We start from the raw sequence: 22,849 nt of genomic DNA, 5'->3' as shown, positions 1-22,849 counted from the left end.
AGCAGGGTCGTGCTGTCAGGACAGGAGCCTCAGGATGGGGACGGAGGGACTCCTTTTCCCTTGGGTGCTGTGGCTGCTCCTCTGGGTGCATCCATGCAGAGGTAAGTGACAGCTATTTTCTTCAACAGATTGGGGCCAGTGGGCAGCAGTGGGGTCATTGGGATCCCTCTGGGAGTGGGGTTGCTTTGCAGGCACCACTGAAATGAGAGGCAGAAGGTGCTCAGTCCCTCATCCCTGTGTTTTAATCTGTGCCTGTCTGGGTGGGAGAGGGTAATCCATTTCCACAGCTCCCATGTATTTGGCAGACCATGCTTGGCTTCATTTCTAGAAACCTTGACCTTGGGTACCCTTTTGGGACCCCTTTTTTCCCGGCACTGTCACCCTGGGTCTGGAGGACTCCCAGACAGTGAGAGTGGCCCTCAGTGATCTCCAGGGCACAGCCAATGTCTGGGGTGCCCCACAGGGCTTGTGTGCTTTTCCCTGCCCCTGGGATATGGGGAAATACGGACTCCAGGAGGGCAGGTTGTGTCCCAGTAACAGAAGCGGACTGGAGCATCTGCACCCAGAAGTGGTAGAGAGGTGTCCTTCCTGGGGCCCTGGCTAAGCACAGGGACTGGTCTGACAGCAGGGACGGAGAAGAGACGCAGTTTGTTGGTATCCTTGTGATCAACTCAGTGCCCTGTGGGCATCCTCGAGGTCCTGGGTTGGACAGTGGATTTCGGAGGTGCTTGTGGCAAGCAATGGGCAATGGAAGCTGCTCAGGGGCATGGGGCTGTTTGTGAGACACTGGACTGGGGAGGAGCAGGAGCCCTGTGCAGGGCTGGGGGCTGTGTGGGGGTGGGTGGGGGCAGGGGGCCACTGGGGTAGGAGGAGGTGCTAAGGGCTGTGGGGCAGTGAATGGCCCAGGAGGGCTAGAGCTGGGTACCCCCAGACCAGCATAACCCATGGGGAGTGGAGAGACACCCTCACACACTGCCCCAGGGACTGCCCGTGGGGCAGGGCTCCCACCCTGGGACCTGTGATTCTGGCTGGGCAGGAGGCACTCACAGACCCACAGTATGGGGCTCGAAGCTCTCCTGACCCTTCCTGTGTTGGTGTTTGAAGGGGCTGCGGAGGTGAGGCTGGTGGATGGCGGCAGTCACTGTGCTGGGAGAGTGGAGGTGAAACACCAGGACCAGTGGGGGACCGTGTGTGATGACTCCTGGGATATGTCCCATGCTGCAGTGGTTTGTAGACAGCTGGTCTGTGGGGTTGCTCTCAAAGCTTTTAAGGAGGCACACTTTGGGCCAGGATCTGGACGCATTTGGATGGATGATGTTGAATGTAATGGCACTGAGTCTGCCCTGTCTGACTGCACCCACAGGGGATGGGGTCAAACAAACTGTAATCATGGTGAGGATGCTGGAGTGACATGTTCAGGTAAGGACTGAATTTGGTCCCTTCCTCTGGGTCCAGGAATGTTGTAAAGGACCTGTAAAGGGCTGTTGTAAAGGATCTCAGGAAGCAACAAGTGGACACCAGAACATGGCTGTGTGTGTCAAGTTGCACTCTGAGCTGGGTCTGTCACTGCTGGTGTCCCTTGTCCCTGGGGAAAGCCCAGTGGGAGCACACCCAGCCTGGCCCTGAAGCTGGAGCAGCCAAGCCTGGGGAGGTGCCTGGGGCTGGGAGAGGAAAGCCCCCACCCTCCAGCTCCACCAGTCACCAGCAGCCTCAGGGAAGGGCGTGCAATGGCCCAGGACTTATGGGTTGTACTCCCAGCAGACAAGAGAACCTCAGCCAAAGCAAGGGGGCTGTTCAGAGGGCAGGAGCACTGGGCTTGAGCAGAGGAGCAGGGTGCCAAATGGCACCTTGTTCCTGTCCCAGGGTCACCCAATGAGAGCCAGTCCTTGGAGACACAGCCCCTTCAGGTAGTGCTGACCTGAGGCCCAGCCTCTCCTGCCTGCCCTGTGCCCCAGGGGCTGTGCCAGCACCTCCTGGCTCTCCTCTCTGCCTGCCCTCCCACCAGGAGCTCGTGTCAACCCAGGGCTGCTCTCTGCCTGCTCTCCTGCCCTCTGCTCAACTGGTGGCTGGGCACGTGCCTGTCCACACCACACTTTGTCCCTGCCTGAGGACCCCCGTTTTCCTGCTCCCCAGATGTGCCCCATGTAACAGCATGTTCCCAAGAGCCCTAGCAGCCCCAAGGAAGAGGCAGCTTCTCTGGCAACTCCAAGGGATTCCTCAACCTCACCTGAGCCTGGTGGGGCAGAGCCAGCTGCAGAAGCCCCCAGTGCCTGGGCCCATTTCCCTGGGCCCACGTGCTGTGGCTGCTGCAGTGCTGGGTCTGGGGCCGGGCAGCCCAGGGGCTCCGGGCAGCAGCAGTTTGTCTGAGCGGTGCCTGTGGCTGGGGGCTGGGAGAGAGGGCAGCCCATGGGTGCTGGGCTGGATTCTGAGAATCAGCAGGGGGTCCCAAACCTCTTTGTGCCATCAGCACCCACTGAGAGCTGCTGGGCTGGCCATGGGGCTCTGCATGTGGCCACCTCAGGGATGAGGTGGGAGGTGGGCACAGAAGTGCCAGAGGGCTCTGGGAACTCACAGGTCTCCTTGGTTGCTCCAGGATTTGTCCGGCTGGTCGGAGGGGACAGCCCCTGCTCAGGAAGTGTGGAGGTCTACAACAGGGACCAGTGGAAAGCTGTCTGTCACTCCCACTTTGGTGCCAAAGCTGCCGAGGTGGTGTGCAGGGAGCTGCAGTGTGGCACAGCCCTGTCTGTCCATGGGGCAGCTCAGCTGGAAGAAGGGGCCGGTCCTGTCTGGGACAGAGAGCTGCAGTGTGTGGGGAATGAATCCGTCCTCTCCTTCTGTCCCACGGGGGCCCCCAAGGACAAGGCCTGCACCCACAGCAATGGCACTCATGTCACCTGCACACGTAAGGACTTGGGGTGGGATGGTGCCCACGGGGGCTGTGGTGGGGGCAGGAGAGCAGTGTGGGCACTGGGCTGTGCTGGGTGGGGGACAGGTGGGGTGAGGTGGTGGTCTGCAGCCCTAAAATGAGAGTGCTGCAGGAGGAGAAAGGCACGCTGTCCCTTTGGCCTCTCCTGCAGCTCCTGTGGGAGCAAGAGCACAAATGTGGCCTCTCTCACCCTCCTTTGTCCTTGAGTACACAGGGTTCAGGCTGGTGAACGGCAGCACAGCGTGTGAGGGCAGGGTGGAGGTGGAGGTGCTGGGGACGTGGGGGACCCTCTGTGCCTCCCGCTGGGACCTCTCGGATGCCCACGTTCTGTGTCGGTACCTCGGCTGTGGCTTTGCTGAGTCCATTCCTGGAGGAGGGCATTTTGGGAGAGGAACCGGCCCCGTCTGGAGAGACTCGTTCCACTGTGACGGGACTGAAGCCCACCTGGGGCAGTGCCCGGTGACTGCCCTGGGGGCCTCACCATGCTCCCAGGAGAACGCTGCTGCTGTCATTTGCTCAGGTGAGTGCTGGGCAGTGCTGCAAAGTCCATTTGCCCCTGGTGTGTGACATGGCCACCCACAGCTGGGGACCCCACATCAGCACCAGGCTGAACTTCTCCTCTCACCAGGCCCCATGTCCCTGCAGCTGGTGGGTGGAAGGAGTCGGTGCGATGGGCGCGTGGAGGTCTTCCAGCACGGGACGTGGGGCAGAGTCCTGGATGAGCAGTGGGACATGCAGGAGGCCAGCGTGGTGTGCCGGCAGCTGCAGTGCGGAGAGGCAGAGGCAGCCTACACCCCCGTGAGGGCCGAACGAGGACCAGGACCTGTGGGGCTGCGTGGGGTGCGGTGTGCAGGGCACGAGGCTGACCTGAGCCTCTGCAACACCTCCCTGCCTGAAAGCCACCCGGCAGCAGGGATTATGGAGGATGTGGGGTCCGTGTGCCGGGGTGAGTGGTGCTGCACGTCCCCCGGGTGTGGGGCTGGGAGGGCAGCCAGTCCCTGACGGCCGGGGTTCTCCCCACTGCAGGGAGCCGGCAGGTCCGGTTGGTAGATGGGGCCGGGCGCTGTGCCGGGAGAGTGGAGATCTACTACCAGGGGCGCTGGGGCACCGTCTGCGACGACGCCTGGGACCTGGCCGACGCCGCCGTCGTTTGCCGCCAGCTGGGCTGCGGAGGGGCCCTGGAGGCAGCCGGCTCTGCTCGGTTTGGGGAGGGCTCTGGGCAGATCTGGCTGGATGGCGTCAACTGCTCCGGGGCCGAAGCTGCTCTCTGGGACTGCCCTGCCGAGGCCTGGGGGCAGCATGACTGCGGGCACAAGGAGGACGTGGGAGTCATCTGTTCAGGTCTGTGCTGGGCGTGGGGCTGGGAGCTGGGGCCTCAGAGACTAGGGTGAGGGCAGAGCTGGGCAAGGCTGATGCCATCCCTGGCTGCCTTGGGTCCCCTGCCCAAGCCCATCCTGGGGAAAACCTCACACAGACCCTTGGGAGCCCATCCACCCTGACAGTGAGTGGGGAGGGCAAAGGAGTATGTCAGAGACCTCTCTGCCCCCAGATGCAAAAGAGATTTGCTGGCTGTGCCTCTGAATTCCTGAGCACCTGGGGTGCAGAGGAGCCTCTGTTCCATCAGCCCCAGACCAGCCTGTTCTGTCTGGGGCCTTTCCTCCTTCCAGAGTTCATGGCCCTGAGGCTGGAGAACAGCGACGGCTGCTCTGGGCGCCTGCAGATTTTCTACAATGGGAAGTGGGGAAGCGTTTGCTCCAACTCCATGACCACCGAGACGGTGTCACTGGTGTGCAAGGAGCTGGGCTGCGGGAATGAAGGGGAACTGGAAATGCATTCTAATTATGCTAAGCTGTCTGGTACTGCATGGCTGGATCACGTGGAGTGTGGGAAGAGCAACAGCTCCTTCTGGCAGTGTCCCTCTGCTCCCTGGCATCCGCAGTCGTGTGATGACCTCCGAGAAGAGACCCACATCACCTGCAATGGTAAATCTGAGCCATCAAGGCACCAGGTCCTGTTCCCCACTGGACATGGTGAAATGCAGAGAAGGAACCCAGAGAAGCTTTGACTTTCTGCATTAGACCTTGTAGCTGCTGGAGGAACAAAGGTGACTTCAGCTTTCAAAGCTACCCATGCCCACCAGCAGTACCTAGTCAGGCTGCCAGCAGCCCCTGGGGGATGCAGAGGCATCTCCATGCGGGGTCTCAGAGAAGACCAGTCAGGAGGAGGGGGCTACATGCTGGGCTGTGAGACTCGAGGGAATATGTGGGAGCTGGTGGAAGTCTGTGATGGACCCAGCAGGGTGGAATCTGCCCCATCACCCAGCCCTGTCATCCCCAGCCTCCACTGCCTTGTGTGGTCAGGAGTGGCACGTCCTGCCCCCAGCCTCTGTCTGATGCTGCCCCTGCCATGTTCCTGCCCATGCAGATCCCCCACGGGGCCGTCCGACCACCAGCAGCGAGAGACTCTCGGTGCCTGTCATCATCTGCATCATCCTGGGGGCCCTCCTCTGCCTGCTCCTGGCCCTCCTGGCTGGGCAGGTGCGAAGCGCCAGGGCTCAGCGCAGAGGTGGGTCCTTCCCCAGTGGTCCTGGGGGGGAGATGCCTCCTGGCAGGGCTGAGGGTGCTGGGGGTGTTGGAGATGGGTACAGGCAGAGCTGTGTGCTGCTTCCTGCCCCATGTGCTGCCCCACTGACTGACAGATCATGGGGCACCAACATCAAGGGGTGGAGAGAGCCCAGAGCCTGAGGCATCAGTTCTGGGGTGAGAAAAGAAATGTGAGAGCTGGGCTGGGTGAGACGGGGAGGATGCACTGCTGGCAGTGCTCTGGGCAGCTCTGAAAGGAGGAGCATGGGGCAGCAGAGTCCATCACTGTGGTGTCAGCCACCCCCCAGCAGGGCATGGGCTGTGCTATTGATGTGTGGGGCAGAGATGGAGCAGCAAAAGTGGGGAGGAGAAATGAGGGAACTGGTGCAGGGTCTGCACTGGGACATGACCCAGGGAACAAAGGGGCACAAGGGCTGTCTCCAAAGGGATGGTGCGAGGCTGACTCTGCTCCAGACCATCTCTATGGGGATGCTGCCCTCCCTGGGGATGTGGCTGCAGTGCCAACACAACACAGTGGGGCTGTGCTGTGGGGACAGCCTTGTGCTGGCCCCGATAATGGGGCTTGGAGAACCCAGTGGGGTCCTGTCCCTCTCTGCCCATCCCCAGATCAGCCCTGCCTCTGTCCCCAGGCTCTGGGAGAGCTGGGGAGCCCTTCCCTGAGGCCGTGTGTGAAGAGATCGCTTACAGCCTGGCGTGGGAGAAGCAGGCGAGGTTCAGTCTCTCAGGTGGGTGAAGGTAACCTGCGGGGGCACATCTGCTGTGTGCATTCTCCCTGCCCCAGACCAGGGATATCCCCTGCATCTCCTGCCCATGGTCCCTGAAATGGTTGGACCATGGGGTCTGTGGGAGAGCATCTAGGTGTTGGCCCCCACAGAGGAGCTTCCTCCCCACCAGCTCTGCCCATCCCAGAGGGGACAGCCCCTCTCTGCTTGTCCCTGCACCTTATTGAGAGCCAAGGGCTAAGCAAAGGGCTGTCCCAGGGCAGCTCTGGGAACCTCTCTGGGAAGTGCCTTGTCCCAAGGGAACGGGTCTCCTCCCCATGCAACCCCAGCTCTGTGGGTGCCCATCCCCAGCAGTGCTGACCACCAGTCAGGGCAGCAGGGCTCATCCCACAGCACCCACTGCAGCTCTCTGCAGGCTCCTTTTCAGAGGGGTCCCTGACCCAGCTGCAGCCCTACCCCAGCCACATGAGGAGGAGGATGATCTGGGGCCACACCCAGGGATAAGAGGTGTGGAGGGGAGGAAGGGCTCCATTTCTCCTCCCTGCAGACAGACCAGATGGACAGCAGTGCCACCGAGTGTTATCATCAGAGCTGGAAGCATGAAGGCTCTGCTGTGACCCTGACACCAGCAGCATGTCAGCCCTGTGTCCCCACACACTCTCCCATCCTCTGCTCTGCAGGACATCTCTTCTCATTGCCACCACCTTCCCTCTCCTTTCAGATGTCCCTGTCCTGCCCGGAGGTTACCCAGCAGATGGCTATGATGATGCTGGGGAGGTTTCTGACCCTGGGGAGGATCCTGTCCCTGGGCAGGGGGACTGGGAAGTGCCCAGGACACCAGAGGAAGGAGCTGGGCGCAGGGATGCAGTCACAGGTGAGAGGGCAATGCAGCACTGCCACTTCCTAGGTGCCAACCCCAGGCCTAGGAGAATCCATGCCATATTGAAAGCCTGACCTTCTCCACATGGAGAACCTGTCCTGGGATATTTTGTGGGGGCTGGGAGAATGGGCCGAATATCTCAGGCTGGTGAGGACGAGGAAGGTGATAAACAGCCCCAAGGGGCACCCCACAGGCCCAACCACAGCAGCCTGCCTTGATGCTTACAGGGGGAAGCCTGCACTCCCAGAGAAGTGCTGGGGTCCCTGGAGCTGAGGGAGACACCTCGTCACCTTTCCTGGGGAGCACGGGCTATGACGATGTTGAAGAGGTGTCTCTGGCATGTCCCCACAAGGACACCCAGGATGTGACACCAGAGCCCCGTGCACAAGAGTTCCAGAGCCCCAGGCCAGCAGAGCCCAGCCCTGCCGAGCAGCTGGGTGCAGCCGGGAGGAAGGAGAGCTCAGTGCCACTGGGAGAGCCGTGAGTGCCAGGAAATGGTCTCCCTTTTCCAGCAGGCAGTAGACACACATGGGTATTTCCCCTCTTGGTATTCCCCTGTTTTTATGCTGTGTGTTGGTATTTCCTCATATTAAAACCCTCTGGGGGCTTTGTCCCAGATCCTGTGCTTCCCTGCCCATGTATCCGGGTGTCTTCCTGAGGCTGATCAAGGGGAGCAGAGCTGAGAAACACAGCAGTCGGGGAGGGTCTCGTCATAGGGTCAGCAGGATCAGTGTCTGGCTGTGGTGCTGACAGAGCCCCTGGTCCCTGGACACTATTCCTACTGACAGAGACATTTCTGTCCTGCCAGCCACAGGCAGTTTCCAGGCAAAGTGGATCTCTGTGAAGCCCTGTGAGGCACTCACTGGCAGTGCCCACCCTCTGCTGCCTTGGGCCCCCATGGAGCCCAAGGATGCCTGACCAGCACCCACGGGCAGGGATACCTCTCTTGCAGGAGTTGAATAAGTAGAAAGGTGGGACCCTTGGGCAGGGCTTGGAACCCAGACAGCCCTCCCAGCTCCTGCTGGTGGGTCCCCACAACCTTCCAGTTCTTTCCCAGTAGGCTTCTCTGCTGCAGGCTGGGAGGTGTTTTTGGCAGTGGGATGGTGGGCTGGAACACCTATTGGAGCATCTATTTAATCCGTTTGGGTCAGTTGTCCTGGCTGTGTGCCATGGCATTGTCCTGCATACCCCCAAACCTACATGTTGTGGGGACAGTATGAGACATGGAGAACCCATTGATACGGTTCAGCAGTAAGTGAAACACTGGTCTGTTAACAACACTGCTTTGGTCTCAAATGCAAAACTCAGCTCCATATGAGCTTCTCTATGTAGAACCATAGAGATTGAAAGAGTTTCGAGGGAGAAATGAATCCTAGCACAGGAGCTAGCAGGAGTCATTGAGAGAGCATTAACTATGACGGGGGAAGGGGATAAAACAGGCATCACCAGAGAAGTGCCTGGGGGAGCAATGCTGAAGCTGAGGGTGAGGCAGATATCTCATCTGAAGTGCATCTACACCAATGAATGCAGCATGGCCAACAAACAGGAGGAGCTGGAAGCGATTGTACAACAGGCTAACTCTGACCTAGTTGCTGTAAGGAAGCATAGTGGGATCACTCCCACTACTGGAGCACTGTGATGGATGGCTACAAGCTCTTCAGAAGAGATTGACAAGGAGGGAAGGGTGGTGGTGTGGCAGCCCTTTATATTAAAGAGTGTTTTGATGTTGAAGAGCTTGGGGTTGGGAATGGTAGAGTGTCTATGGATAGGAATCAGGGGAAAGGCCTGTAGGGGTGACATCTTTGTGGGGGCCTGTTATATGATCGTATGACCAGACTGGTAGATGAGGTTTAGGAGTTCTTTTTGCTTTCCGTGTTTAGAGATAGGACAGAGTCTTAGAGGGAGGTTTTCATGTTCTGGTTTGGGGAGCCAGTCAGAGTTTAGTGTAAGGGCTAGATATTTGCTTAGGTTTTTGTTTGTTTATTTGTTTTTATGGTGTTTTACTGGGTGAGGGCTGGTGTTAAGGCTGGCAATCTAATGCTAATGATTAAAAGCTAGGCTTTATTGAGAGTTAAGACTAATGCTAAAAGGTAACATGTCTGGGGTTTGACTTCAAGGTAGGATTTGAGGATGGGGATTAGAGCAATGAATTCCTTCCAGGGTGCGGGATTTAGAGTAGCTGTAGGCGTTAAGGTTACTGGACATAACATGAATATTTTTCAAGTGAGTGTTGCAGAAGCATCAGCCTTAGATGAACCCCTATCACTGCCTCCTAATCCTTCCTTTCTCTTAGCCAAACCCCTCTTCTTTCCCCTAAATCTCCCACCTTTATTCTCTCAGCTTTCCCCTGGCCTCATCAAATGTGTCAGCCTGTTGGGGGCAGCTTTCTGATTACCTTTATGACCTCAGAGGCTCTGCCTCCCTGCTGTTGGCCAGCCAGGTGCTGGGACACAAGTGACCTCACAGCCAGCATCCACAGGGCTACAAGGAGCTGTTGTCCTCAGGAGGCCTCTTCTCAGCCCACCCAGGAGCACGGGTTGCAGGGAGTGCCCTGCACAATCCCTGAGATACTCTGCCTGCCAACCAGCTCATGCTTCAGAAGGCCTCCCACATGTCCAGAGTAATTTTTCCTCATGTAGCCTTTATCAGCTCCAGGGCATCCTGAAGAAAATGGACGCCTTTCTGTAGAAAAGTGATCCAAGAACTACTTTCTCAATTTCTTCTGCACAGCTAAAATGACACACGTTTACACCAGCCATCAGCCTGAAGGTGGCACATCAGGTCCTCAGGCACAAGTGCCCCGACACCCACCTGCACAGCCATGGGCCTCCTGCTGCCTCCTGATGTCCTGAGGCACAGCTGACCTCCGCAGAGCATCCCCACCCATCTCTTCACTGATTCCTGTGGCCTGACCAGACCTAGGTCACCTCCCCTGCCTCCTCCAAGACCAAGTGATTGCTGCAGAACCTCTCAAGCCCTGCCCAGCCTCGTGGGGCCAAATCCCTTCATTTACATCATAAGAGTGCAGGAATGAGGGATTTGAGGTTTGGTTGTTCCGTTTAGAGTTTAGGGATTGTATTTTACCTTCCAAGTTTAGGAACTGGGCAAGGTCTTAAAGGGAGGCTTGTGAGTTCTGCTTTGGGTAGACAGTCAGTGTTTAGGGTATAAGCTAGATTTTTGGTTAGGGTTTTATTATGTACCTTGTTACGGGATGATATCTGGCAATATAATTCTATGAATTAAGACCTAGGGATTAGCAAGAGCAATATGTTAAGACTAAAGGTAAAAAGTAATTTGTTTGTGGTTTGACTTCAAGGTAGGAAATGAGGTTGGGGTTTAGAGCAGTGGATTCCTTTCAGGGTGAGGGAGAGCATTTAGTACTAGGTTAGCACTAGGTTTTCAGGATGCTGGTTAGAAATTTTGCCAAGGCCCAACACGAATGCTTTCCCAGTGAGTGTTGCAGAAGCATCAGCCTTACATGAACCCCTATCACCTCTTTGAAATCTTTCCTTTCTCTTAGCCAAGTCCCTCTTCTCTCACCAAGGTCTTGCACCTTTACTCTCCTGGATTTCCCTTGGCCTCCCATACGTGTCACCCTCTTGGGGGCAGCTTTCTGAAGGTCTTTGTGACCTCAGAGGCTCTGCCTCCTTGCTGTTGGCCAGCCAGCTGCTGGGACACAAGTGACCTCACAGCCAGCATCCACAGGGCTGCAAGGAGCTTTTGTGCTCAGGAGGCCTCTTTCCAGGTCCCCCAGGAGTAGTGGGTGCTGGGGATGCCCTGCGCAGTCCTTCGGGTACTCTGCCTGCCAACCAGCTCATGCTTCAGAAGACCTCGCACAAATCCAGACTCACATTTCCCCATGTAGCCTTTGCAAGTCCAGAGCATCCTGAAGGAAATGGCCACCTCTCTGTGGGAAAGTGATTCAAGAACTGACTATATATTTTAGAAAAATGTTGAGAACTCTTCAGAGGAGTTGCTGTGAAAGTCATGATGACTAGCATTGGTCATATCCATATGCAGTGAAAAAAGGCCCAGCCCAGACTGTTCTGTGGTTCCCCTAACTCTGCCAGGAGGCCAGCCCAGCCCAGACCCTCCCCTGCTCTCTCCTCTCCCCAGCCCAGCCCAGCAGAGAAGTCCAGGCTTGGCTGGCCCCAAAGCTGCAAATGAAGCAGGGGAGGTCACTGGCAGTGTCTTTGCTGCTGCAATGTGCAGGAGAAAAACCCTACCGATCCACCTTCCCAGACAGCCTGCACTCTCCCCTGGGCCAGTGCCACTCCCCTGTCACAGTGCCAGTGTGGTGCTGTGCTGTGCTGGGAAGTGGCACTGGGGTTCCTCAGGCAGCACCACTGTACACACACAGCACCCTGCTCTGCTCCCGGGACACCCCATGTCCCACACAGCCTTGCCCCAGCCCAGCACGTCTGGGCTGGCCTGAGCAGACATTCCTGCAGCCCCTGCCCATGCTGCCCACAGCCCCCCAGCTGGCGGTGCTGCCCTGCAGAGCGAGGGGACTGTGGTGCATGGGGCTGTGAGGCACTCTGCAGGGCCGTGCTGGTCAGGCTGTGAAGGCAGAGCTAACTGGTGTGGGGGGCACTGCCACTGAGTGCCTCCCACACAAGTGGGTCTTTGGCCATGGAGAGTGTGCCTTCTTCAGAGTCAGAGACTCGAATAAATTCATTGAAGGGACCCACAAGCATTATCAAGTCCAACTCATTTCCAATGTGAGGAGAAGTTTTGGGGTGATTCACTAGATCCAGACTATGAAATTTCACTGGTTGAATAAGTAATAATTTTCCCAGTCCCTTTCCCATTGCCTTGTGTTGCAGAGCTCTCCTTTGTCTGTGGAACACAAATAATGATCATATTTCTCTCTGGACATCTGTATCATCTTATCATCATTAGTAGACATCTTATCATCAGTAAAACAAAGTAAGAGTAAAAATAAAAGGAAAACAAAATGAAAACTGTATCTCGGTCTGTAACGAGTCGCATTATCAGTGATATGCAGAGGACAGTGACTATATTGCTTCTGAAAAACACCCAGACATCACTTTCCACACAGCATCCTTCAGCACCTGATTCCTCATGCTGTAGATGAGGGGGTTCACTGCTGGAGTCAACACTGAGTACAGAACTGCCAGTAAAATATTCGGGGATGATGAGGACATGGATGGGGGTCTCAAGTAGGCAAATGTGCCAGTGCTGATGTACAGGGACACTATGGCAAGGTGAGGAAGGCAAGTGGAAAAGGCTTTGTGCCGTCCAGGCTCAGAGGATATCCTCAGCACAGCCCTGAAGATCTGCACGTAGGAGTAAGGAATGAAGAGAAAACACATTAAAAGTGAACATGCAGTAACAACAATAATCCCAACTTCTCTGAGGTAGGCATCTGAGCACGAGAGCTTGAGGATCTGGGAATTTCACAGAAGAACTGGTTCACAGCGTTGCCTTGGCAGAATGGTAGCGAAAATGTATTGGCAGTGTGCAGCACAGCATTGAGAAACCCACTACCCCAGGCAGCTGCTGCCATGTTGACACAGGTTTTACCACATATGATGGTCCTGTAGTGCAGGGGTTTGCAGATGGCAACATAGCGGTCATAGGCCATGATGGTGAGAAGATAAAACTCTGCTGGAATAAAGACAGCAAACATAAAGACCTGGGCAGCACATCCCGGTAAGGAGATGGTCCTGGTGTCCCAGAGGGAGTTGGCCATGGCTTTGGGGACAGTGGTGGAGATGGAGCCCAGGTCAAGGAGGGCAAGGTTGAGGAGGAGGAAGTACATGGGGGTGTGGAGGCGTTGGTCGCAGGCTACGGCTGTGAGGATGAGGCCGTTGCCCAGGAGGGCAGCCAGGTAGATGCCCAGGAAGAGTGCGAAGTGCAGGAGCTGCAGCTTGCGTGTGTCTGCAAATGGCAGGAGGAGGAATTCTGTGGGGAAGGTGCTGTTGGACATTTGTTGCATCTGGGCATGGTTGCCTGGCCATGGAGGAAAAGAAAGAGACATATTAGAGAGACTTTTCTGAGCAAAAACTAAACCTTATTTCATAGAAATCCTCCTCACCAAGACTGCATTCTCACTGCATCTTCATCTGAAGAAGACTTGCTCCTGCCTGGAGCTCTGCATCTCTCTGCCTAAGGGTGCCACAGAGACCATGCAGATCCTCTTTAGACTCAGCAAGAGTTAGTACTGCCGAACAGTATGTAGTAAAGAGCACCAGGAATGGATCTCAGACATCTGCTGGCCAGAGGCATCTCCCTCTTTACAAGTGCTGAGAAGGAGTTCCAACAATCCCACAAAAAACAAGGAAGGTTGTGTTGGTGCTCTCTGTAAGCTAAAGAGTGTGAAGTGAAATTGTGAGGCTCCTCAGACCTAGAGGTCCCTTTCAGTATAATGCTCTATTAGTTTCAGTCCCTTGTATAATCCTGACAACAGCATTATCATCCCCCTGACTGCCCTCCAAAGCAGGAAGTTGAAAGCAGAGACCTCAGAGAGTGCCTTTCCTTCAGGTATGGCAGGTGTTGTTCTTCCCTTTCAAGAATCTCCCCTGAAGATGTCCTGTGGGTGCTGTGGAGCTCTGAGCAGGTGCCCCAGAAAGCAGCGTCTTAGCACCTGCAGGAACCACCTGCCCTGTCCTGCTCTGCTAGGGGGGTTTCCTTCCACCAAAATCTTCTCCCCACAGTGCCTCAGGCAGCTCCCCGGGCAGGCTGAGTACTGAGCCTGGCAGGCAGCAGAGGCCCTGTCCCGGCACACAGCCCCTGGGGCACAGCAGGGACCCTGCTCTGCACCACAGCCCTGGACACCCCTGCCTGTACCCCAGCTGCACAGTCTGCAGCCAGCATTGAGGGAAGGAACCCTCATGTCCTGTCCCTCTGACAGCTTTGGAAGGTAATCCCTGCTCTGGAGCACTCTCCTCTTATACAAAGAAACTGCGAGTGTTCTTGTGAAAAATCCTATAGGCTGAGGGATGTGCCAGCAAATCTGGAGATGGCACCAGGAACAACAGCTGTGTTGCCCTGCAGCCACAGACTTACCCTGTTCAGGGCTCTGAAGACTTCAACAGTGAGCTCTCAGCATCCCTCCTCCACACTGCCTTTAACATCTCCCTCCCTTCTCTCAGCTGCCCTTGTCTCCTGCAGGCAGTGCCCCCAGCCCTGCTGTGCTGTGCAGAGGAGCTGCTCCTGGGCAGAGCTGTCTCTCTGCAGTGCTTCCCGCTTGCCAGGAGTTCCCGTTGGGCCCAGGAGCCCGGCCCAGCTCAGCAGCACAGGGAGCTCTTGACAAGTGCCTGGGCCTCCAGGGGAAATCAACTTTGAATCAGACTGATGCAATCCCTGATGTTTCCTCCCTTAGTTAAGGAGTGACACTTAGTGTCAGCAGTGTCATTTTTCCTATCATGAGAAGTTTCATCAAAGAATCAGCTTGTCCTCTTTCACTTTTAGGCAGGACACCCAGCCTATGACTGGCATGAATCACATTTTCCCAAGCTGAGGGAAGTGATCACAGGGAGTCAATTGATGCATCTCATACTGAGTTTGATGTCCTAGGCCTGTAATGCAGCCCAGAACCTTCCATACCAGTCACAAACCCACACAATTTCCGATTTCTCTAAACTCTGTTCAGATATGTAAAAAATACTCTAGATTAAGCTCCCATGGTAATTACAGGAGATAGAGAAGAGTGGTGAGTAGTTCAAATCATAGAATCATAGAATATCTCATGTTGGAAGGGACCCACAAGGATCACATCCAACTCCTGGCACCACACGGGTCTACCTAAAATTTTAGACCATGTGACTGAGTGCACAGTCCAAATGCTTTTTAAACTCTGACAGGCTTGGTGCACTGACTACTCCCCTGGGGAACTAGTGAGGTGTCCAACCACTGTTCTATACTTGTATGTTGCTCACCTGGGATCCTCACTAAAAGTCTTTTATTCTTCTTCCTCACACCCCTTGGGATGTGGGACCCCACAATTTCAAGACAGTGACTGCCAGGGCTGACACGGATCATCACATCCCTGACCAGCTCTTTCTGGCATGCAGGTATCATATCCAGGTTTGTGTTTACTCTGTTGGCCCACCTGGCAGCTGGACCTAGAAACTATTTCAAGACGCTCTAGAAAGTACCTGTACTGTTTCCACAGAGCTCTGTTCCCCTTCTGGAAAATGGCAGGAATGATAAAAAGCCCTCAGGGAGACCCACTCATACATCCAGAGACTTCTTTGGGGTGCTTAACAATGACTATGTCCACTTGGTCGCCCTGGCTGCAGGTTCTTTTTCTCCCACCATGCTATCCCTTCTCTGCCCCCTTCTCTGATTGGCACCTACAAGGGCTCACAGAACTTTTCACAATGTCACATAAAGGAGCTCCATATATCCAAGCAGCTTCAATGAGGAAATCTAACTCTGGATCATTCCAGCCTGTCTGTCCTGAAGTCTGCATCCACCCACTGAAGGATCCCATAGCTGCATGTGCTGTCCCACCACGCCTTGGCAGTGACTCCATGGATGTCAGAAATCACAGGCTGCAGCTTGTTCTGATCTGTGCTCCTGGCTGAGGGTGTCGGTACATCTTTGGGCTGTCACATCTCAGCTGTTGGACGATGCCAAACTCTGCCTGCTGTCTGCAATGACAACGAGAAACAGAGCTGGGATGAGCAGCTCTAGCAAGAAATGGGTTTGCTTTCGGTCTATGTTTGCATCCCCTGTGGGCCATTGGTGGAGGTTATGCAGCTCTCCAAGAATCTCAAGGTACTGCTGAGAGGCACACTCTGAAAATGGTTGGTCTGTTCCTTGACAGATACATAAAAGGATAAGTAAAGGATGGAGGAGAGAGAAAGGAGTTTGAGAGCACAGGCACATGAGTGGAGTGTCCTACATCTACTAAAGGGGCCTTACTGAGACATCTTGATAGATTGGAATGGTGGTCTGTCACCTACCATTTAAAATTTAACAAGAACTAATGCCAGATGCTGCACATCAGACAGTGTATTCCTGGACATACATATAGATTGGGGGATAAGTGGATGGAACATAACCCTGCAGAAAGAGATCTGGGGGCTGTGGTTCATGGTAAGCTCAGGATGAGTTAACAATGTTCCCTGCAGTGACCATGGTCGAGTTGATCCTGCAGGAGGGCAGCATAGCTGACAAATAGCAAGCTCACAACTCTGGTCTCTGGGAGAGCAGTCTTTGGCCTCTTCAATATCTGCTCGGAAGAACACTGTGGGATAAGATCCTGGAGAAAAGAGCAGTCCAACAAAGATTGTTAATATTCCAGGATAACCTCCTACAACATCGATAACAGTACATCCCAGGAAAGATGAAATCAGGCAAAAATGGCAAGAGGCCTGCATGGATGAACCAGGAGATCCAGGCCAAACTCCAACCCAGAAAAGAAGCATAGCAACACTGGAACAGATAACATGAGAGGAATACAGAGGCCTTGTGTGGGCATGTAGGGATGAATATCGGAAAGCTAAAACCTGACTCTAATGGAATTTGTCCACAGATGTCTACGGCAATAAGAAGGGCTTCTGGAAGTACATAGGTGACAAAAGAAAGGTTCTGGAATATGTGGATCCACTGCTGAATGAGGCCCAGGATCTGTTGACACAGGACAGGGAAAAGACAAGAGGTGCTGAGTTCCTTCTTCACCTCAATCAGTACAGGCAAGGCTGCCCTTTGAGAATCCCAGGTCACAAAGAAAGGGGAAAGTCTGGGGCAAGGAAGATGTACACTTGGTGGGAGTGGGTCAGATCAGGGCATACTAGACCAAATGGGATACACAAGTCTATGGGAGCTGATGGGATTCACCCATGAGAGCAGAGGGAGCTGGCTGATGTCCTTGCAAGGTCACACTCTTGGTCATCTGGGATCAGTCCTGCTGACCAGGAGAAGCACCCCAAGACTGGAGGAAGGCATATGTACTTCCTAGCTGCAAGAAGGGCAAGGATGAGAGCCCAGGGAAGTACAGGGTGTTCAGGCTCCACTCCATCCCTGTGAAGACGATGGAGCAGTTCATCCTGGAACCCATTTCCAGGCTCAGGAAAGACAAGAAAATCATCTGGAGCAGCTGGGACATCTTCATATAGGGGAGGCCACGCTTGACCAATTTGGATATGAAATGTCCATGCTGAAATGACTGGCCTGGCAGAAGAAGGCCGAGCAGTGGTTATAGATCTCCTCTGACTTCAGTAAGGTTTTGTAGTGGACTAACCTGGAAGTAGCTAAGCACCACACAGCAGCTAGTTTGGTCCCCCCACCCAGTGCGTCTAAAAGTGAGAAAGCTTGTGGGCTGAGATAAAGAGAGTTTAATAAGTAAAGCAAGAGCTCTGAACACATGCAAAGTAAAATGAAAATAAAATAAAATAATGAAATGAAATGAAATAAAGTAAAATAAAATAAAATAAAATAAAATAAAATAAAATAAAATAAAATAAAATAAAATAAAATAAAATAAAATAAATGTAATAAGAACTCGTTATTCTCTACTTGTCATTGACGAGCAGAAGTTCAGCCATTTGCAGGAAAACCATGTTTCATCAAGTGTAACCATTAGTTGCAAAGGAGGATGTAATATTTCTCAATATTCCTCACACCATGAATAAAAGAAAAATACAGACTTTTTTAGTGTTTCTTCAATAGCTCAATAAATGCCTATCTTTTTATTTCTGTCTCAGCTCAGCATAATAGACACATCAGCTTAGTAGAGCAGGTCCAGAGCAAGGCTACAAAATCTTTCAGAGGGTTGGAGCAGGTCTGTTACGTAGAGAGGCTGGGAGAACTGGGGTTTGTCAAGATGGAAAAGAGAAGGCTCCAGGGAGACCTTACAGCAACCTTCCATTACCTAATACGGGCCTACAGAAAATCTGGGGAGGGACATTTTATCAGGGAATGTAGTGACAGGACAAGAGGTAATGGCTATAAAACTAAAAGAGAAAAGTTTTAGATTAGATATTAGACATTCACTTACTGATGAACCACGTAAGCACAGCATCAAGGTTTTCTGTTTCTCATACTGCCCCCCATGACATGTGGGTTGAGAGCGTGCAAGATATTGTGTTGGGACACAGTCAGAAAAGCTAACGCAAAGAGATCAAATTGCTGTTCTCCACCATTCAGCCCCCCCTGCAGCCCACTACCCCACTACCAAAAGCATGCCATGGACAGCAAACATACCTTCTGTAAAGAGAGGCTGAGAGAGTTAGGATTGCTTAGTATCAAGAAGACAAGACTCCGTGAGAAATTATTGTAGGTTTCTAGTACATAAAGAAGACCTGCCCATGTGTGTAGTGATGAAGTGAAGGGAAGCAGAATGAGGAGAGGAGAGGAGAGGAGAGGAGAGGAGAGGAGAGGAGAGGAGAGGAGAGGAGAGGAGAGGAGAGGAGAGGAGAGGAGAGGAGAGGAGAGGAGAGGAGAGGAGAGGAGAGGAGAGGAGAGGAGAGGAGAGGAGAGGAGAGGAGAGGAGAGGAGAGGAGAGGAGAGGAGAGGAGAGGAGAGGAGAGGAGAGGAGAGGAGAGGAGAGGAGAGGAGAGGAGAGGAGAGGAGAGGAGAGGAGAGGAGAGAAGGGAAGGGAAGGGAAGGGAAGGGAAGGGAAGGGAAGGGAAGGGAAGGGAAGGGAAGGGAAGGGAAGAGAAGAGAAGAGAAGAGAAGAGAAGAGAAGAGAAGAGAAGAGAAGAGAAGAGAAGAGAAGAGAAGAGAAGAGAAGAGAAGAGAAGAGAAGAGAAGAGAAGAGAAGAGAAGAGAAGAGAAGAGAAGAGAAGAGAAGAGAAGAGAAGAGAAGAGAAGAGAAGAGAAGAGAAGAGAAGAGAAGAGAAGAGAAGAGAAGAGAAGAGAAGAGAAGAGAAGAGAAGAGAAGAGAAGAGAAGAGCTAGGGATCAGGTAGGTATAAACTTCTATTCTGAACTGGACTGCTGGTGAACAAGGTGCCCAAACTCCATTTTACACTGTCAGGCACACTGTCATTCAGGTGACAGGGCTGTTAAATGAGGTGCCTCATTCTTCATTCAGCACATGGAATAGTAATTTCAGTGCAGGAGGAGTGGGTTTTCCTCAGAGAAGTCTACCTTACTTGTCCCTTTTATCTTCTCCTAGTGTAGACCTGCATGCCCTGAGGCAGCAAATGTCCAACAGCACCTTCCCCAATGAGTTCCTCCTCCTGGCATTCGCAGACACGTGTGAGCTGCAGTTCCTGCATTTCAGGCTCTTCCTGGGCATCTACCTTGCTGCCCTCCTGGGCAACGGCCTCATCCTCACAGCCATAGCCTGCAACCACCACCTCCACACCCCCATGTACTTCTTCCTCCTCAACCTCGCCCTCCTCGACCTGGGCTGCATCTCCACCACTGTTCCCAAAGCCACGGCCAATTCCCTGTGGAACACCAGGGCCATTTCCTGCACAGGTTGTGCTACCCAAACCTTTCTGTTAGTCTTTTTCATCTCAGCAGAATTTTATCTTCTCACCATCATGTCCTATGACCGCTACGTTGCCATCTGCAAACCTCTGCACTACCAGACAATAATGGCCAGCAGAACTTGTGTCAACACGGCAGCAGCTGCCTGGGGCAGTGGTGTTCTCAACACTGTCCTGCACACTGCCAATACCTTTTCCCTCCCCCTCTGCCAAGGCAATGCTGTGGACCAGTTCTTCTGTGAAATTTCCATAGATCATCAAGCTCTCTTGCTCAGATGCATACCTCAGAGAAGTTGGGCTTGTTGTGGTTAGTGCTGTTTTAGCATTTGGGTGTTTTGTTCTGCTTGTGCTGTCCTATGTACAGATCTTCAGGGCTGTCCTGAGGATTGCCCCAGAGCATGGCCAGCACAAAGCCTTTTCCACTTGCCTCCCTCACCTGGCTGTGGTCTCACTGTTTCTCAGCACTGTCTTTTTTGCCTACCTGAAGCCCCCCTCCATGTCCTCCTCCTCCCTGAATCTTTTTCTGGAAGTTCTGTACTCGGTGTTGCCTCCAGCAGTGAACCCCCTCATCTACAGCATGAGGAACCAGGAGCTGAAGGATGCAGTGTGGAACCTCATGACTGTTTTTCAGAAGTGACAAATTATCTATCTTCCTTCTCATATCACTCATAATATAACTCATTACAGGTGAGATGTATTTTTAATTTTTTTCTCATTTTGCTTTTCATTTCTTGAGGTAATATTGTCCAAAAAGAAATTATTTTTTCATCTTCTTCCATGTAAACACCCACCTGTCTTGAATGACTCTGAGATGTGGTGGAAACAAGGTTTATTTAAAGTGTGTTTGAGATATATTTAAATAAAAGGAAGGACCTGCAGTGACTTGCTTGTCTGAGATCCTTCCTCAGACACCTGTGGTGGAGCTGCAGGGGCACTTGGCTGTGTGCAGAGAGTCCTGGCACAGGAGCACTGCCAGGGATCCCCAGGGCTTGGTCTTTCCTGTCCACAGGCAGGGTCAGGCCAGGAGCATGTCTCTAACACAACTGGCTCCGTACCAGCATCTCCAGCATAAAAGGGCATCTGCCTGGGGCAGTGCCTGAAGGCTCAGCTCTTCTCCCAAAGCTGCTGTCATGGATATTGCAAAGGAATGGAATTGAAGGAGGCTCCTTGCTTTGTTTGATTCCTTGTGGGCTTATGAGGATGAGATCAGCTGATCACCCAGGATCAGCTTTTAGGCAGGGAGGGCTGATTCTGGTATTGCCTGCATGGATATGGTGACTCTACCAGCCTGTGTCCACAGCATGCAGTAGGTGTGAAGGCAGGCAGGCATCTTTCTAGAGGGAAGTGGAAGCTGCCAGAAGTGCCCAGGGAATCATCAGGGACAGTGTGTGTCAAGGAATCAGCAGGGCATGGAGCCCACAGAGCATGAGCCACCCAGAGATACTATGCAAGATCTGGGATGGAACAGGCAAAGGAGAGCTCTGCAACTCCAGGGAAGACAGCAGGCATAGGGAAAGAAGTCTGCTGAGTTATTTGTTACACCTCTGGTGAAATTTCATAGACTGGATCTAGTAAACCACACAAAACCATCCGTGACATTGGAAATTGTTGCCTTCAGGGGGCAGTGGCGACCTGGTTCAGGAACGGCATGGCGACCAACCCCAGGCTGCTTGGTCCATCAGCTCACAGACACCAATGTGGTGGATGGCAAATGGCGTTTATTATTGAGTCACATGGTGTTATATAGCCGAGGCCCACAACGTCACTTCCGCTTGCTTACGTCACAGACCACGCGCTACTGTCCATCAAGGGAGGGGCTCCACCTTTCCGTACAGCACGACATCTTCCGGCCACCAGACCCTAACTACCCACATTTCCCCCCTCCCTATGCACAACCAAATTAGCTAAAATATAACCATCTAAAAAACGGTTCTGGTAACAATCTTAAGAGGCAGACATCATAACTTAAATAAAAAACATAAGGCACAATAACCAGGAGAAAACTAGGAGGTAACTGGTAATCCCGAGTAAATACACTCTTAAAGTAGTTGTTGGTGTTCTACCAACATAATGTAAACTTTCTCTAACCGACTTTTAACAAACGACACAAGCTTATTTAGTATACAAGGTCCAAAGATTAGATCACACAAAGGCATTGCAGCCCCCCACCCACGGAGGCCTCTTCGCTGTTGTCTGGGTTCTGCCAGTGTGAAACTCTCAGGCTTAGACAGGACACTTGCCGACTTATTGGCTTCTCTTGTCACCGGGGTATACGGATTACGGGGGTGTCCGATGATCCGTTCCTGTGAACAGAAACTCAGTTTTCATTAGTTTTATTCTGAAGGTCCGGTTTGATGGACTTAAGCGTACACCATTTGACCCTGCCATCTTTTTTGACTGCAGCATACCCTCGCCCTGTCAGAACTAATTTCCACCCTTGTTCCCATTCTCCCAGCTCATTTCTAACTATAACTGATGGGCCTTCTTCAAGCGCTCGAGAATTTTCGCACTTGCGATTTCAAACCCCTTTGTTTTTAGTTTCTGAGACTGTTGACACTAGCTGGTCCACTTGACTTCCTGACGGCGCAGTGATCAGGATATCGTCCATGTATTGGATGATAGTCGTGGTCGGATCACTGTGCCGAACTGGCACCAGCGCCTGATCCACTGTGTTCTGGCAGATAGTAGGCAAGCTGATCATTCCTTGAGGCAGCACTTTCCATTGGAAGCGTAAATTGGGGTGTTGGCTGTTTGGAAACACAACAGAGAAAGTAAACCGCTCCTTGTCTTCTTCATGTAGAGGTATCGAGAAAAAACAGTCCTTAATATCAAGGACGGCACAAGGTTGCCCTTCCGGTATCATAGAGTTCATAGGCAACAACATTTGGACAGGACCCATTGGCTGCTACGACTGGGCCTTTTGCCTCCACAGGCAGTGATGAAGAGTCGACCGCTGCCTGGAGACGATCTACAAATTGTGTAAAGCTCTCACTTTCACTTTGTTTTATTGTTGACCATGGTGATGGTTTGGCAATAACTCTAGAGGCTGTCCGAATAGTTTCTCTGGCCGCACGAGTAGTTGCCATAACTTCATGGGCCCACAGGCCCTGGGCTTGCGCCTGGGGGGTGATCATTGTTGGGTCCATACCCATTAGCCGCTGCAAGCTAGAGCCATATAGTGGGTGATCCGCCCCAGTTACTTGGGCCAGTTGTCTCGTACAGTTGTCCTCCCACTCTTGTTTAAAAACGATCATCCCTGCCCCATCAAAAATCAGTCTACAAGTTTGTTTTATATCAAACGGGAGC

General features: G+C 53.1%; 1 protein-coding gene across 1 annotated transcript; it reads left to right on the top strand.

Moving 5' to 3' along the window:
- Positions 1-1,058: 1,058 nt before the first annotated feature.
- On the top strand, positions 1,059-22,135 carry LOC309891600 (scavenger receptor cysteine-rich type 1 protein M130-like; the record flags this gene model as incomplete). The annotated part of the gene is made up of 9 exons (XM_082785951.1): positions 1,059-1,419; positions 3,141-3,446; positions 3,555-3,872; positions 3,953-4,267; positions 4,594-4,908; positions 5,351-5,491; positions 6,159-6,254; positions 6,932-7,125; positions 22,082-22,135. The coding sequence occupies 9 exons, from the start codon at positions 1,059-1,061 to the stop codon at positions 22,133-22,135; spliced, it is 2,100 nt and encodes a 699-aa protein (XP_082642077.1).
- Between the last annotated feature and the right edge of the window lie 714 nt (positions 22,136-22,849).

Source organism: Aythya marila (assembly GCF_965140915.1).
Source record: "Aythya marila genome assembly, contig: HAP1_HAP1_SCAFFOLD_158, whole genome shotgun sequence".
Lineage (NCBI taxonomy): Eukaryota > Metazoa > Chordata > Aves > Anseriformes > Anatidae > Aythya > Aythya marila.
Note: the sequence above shows the minus strand (reverse complement) of the source record. Positions and strands in the feature narration are given on the sequence as shown.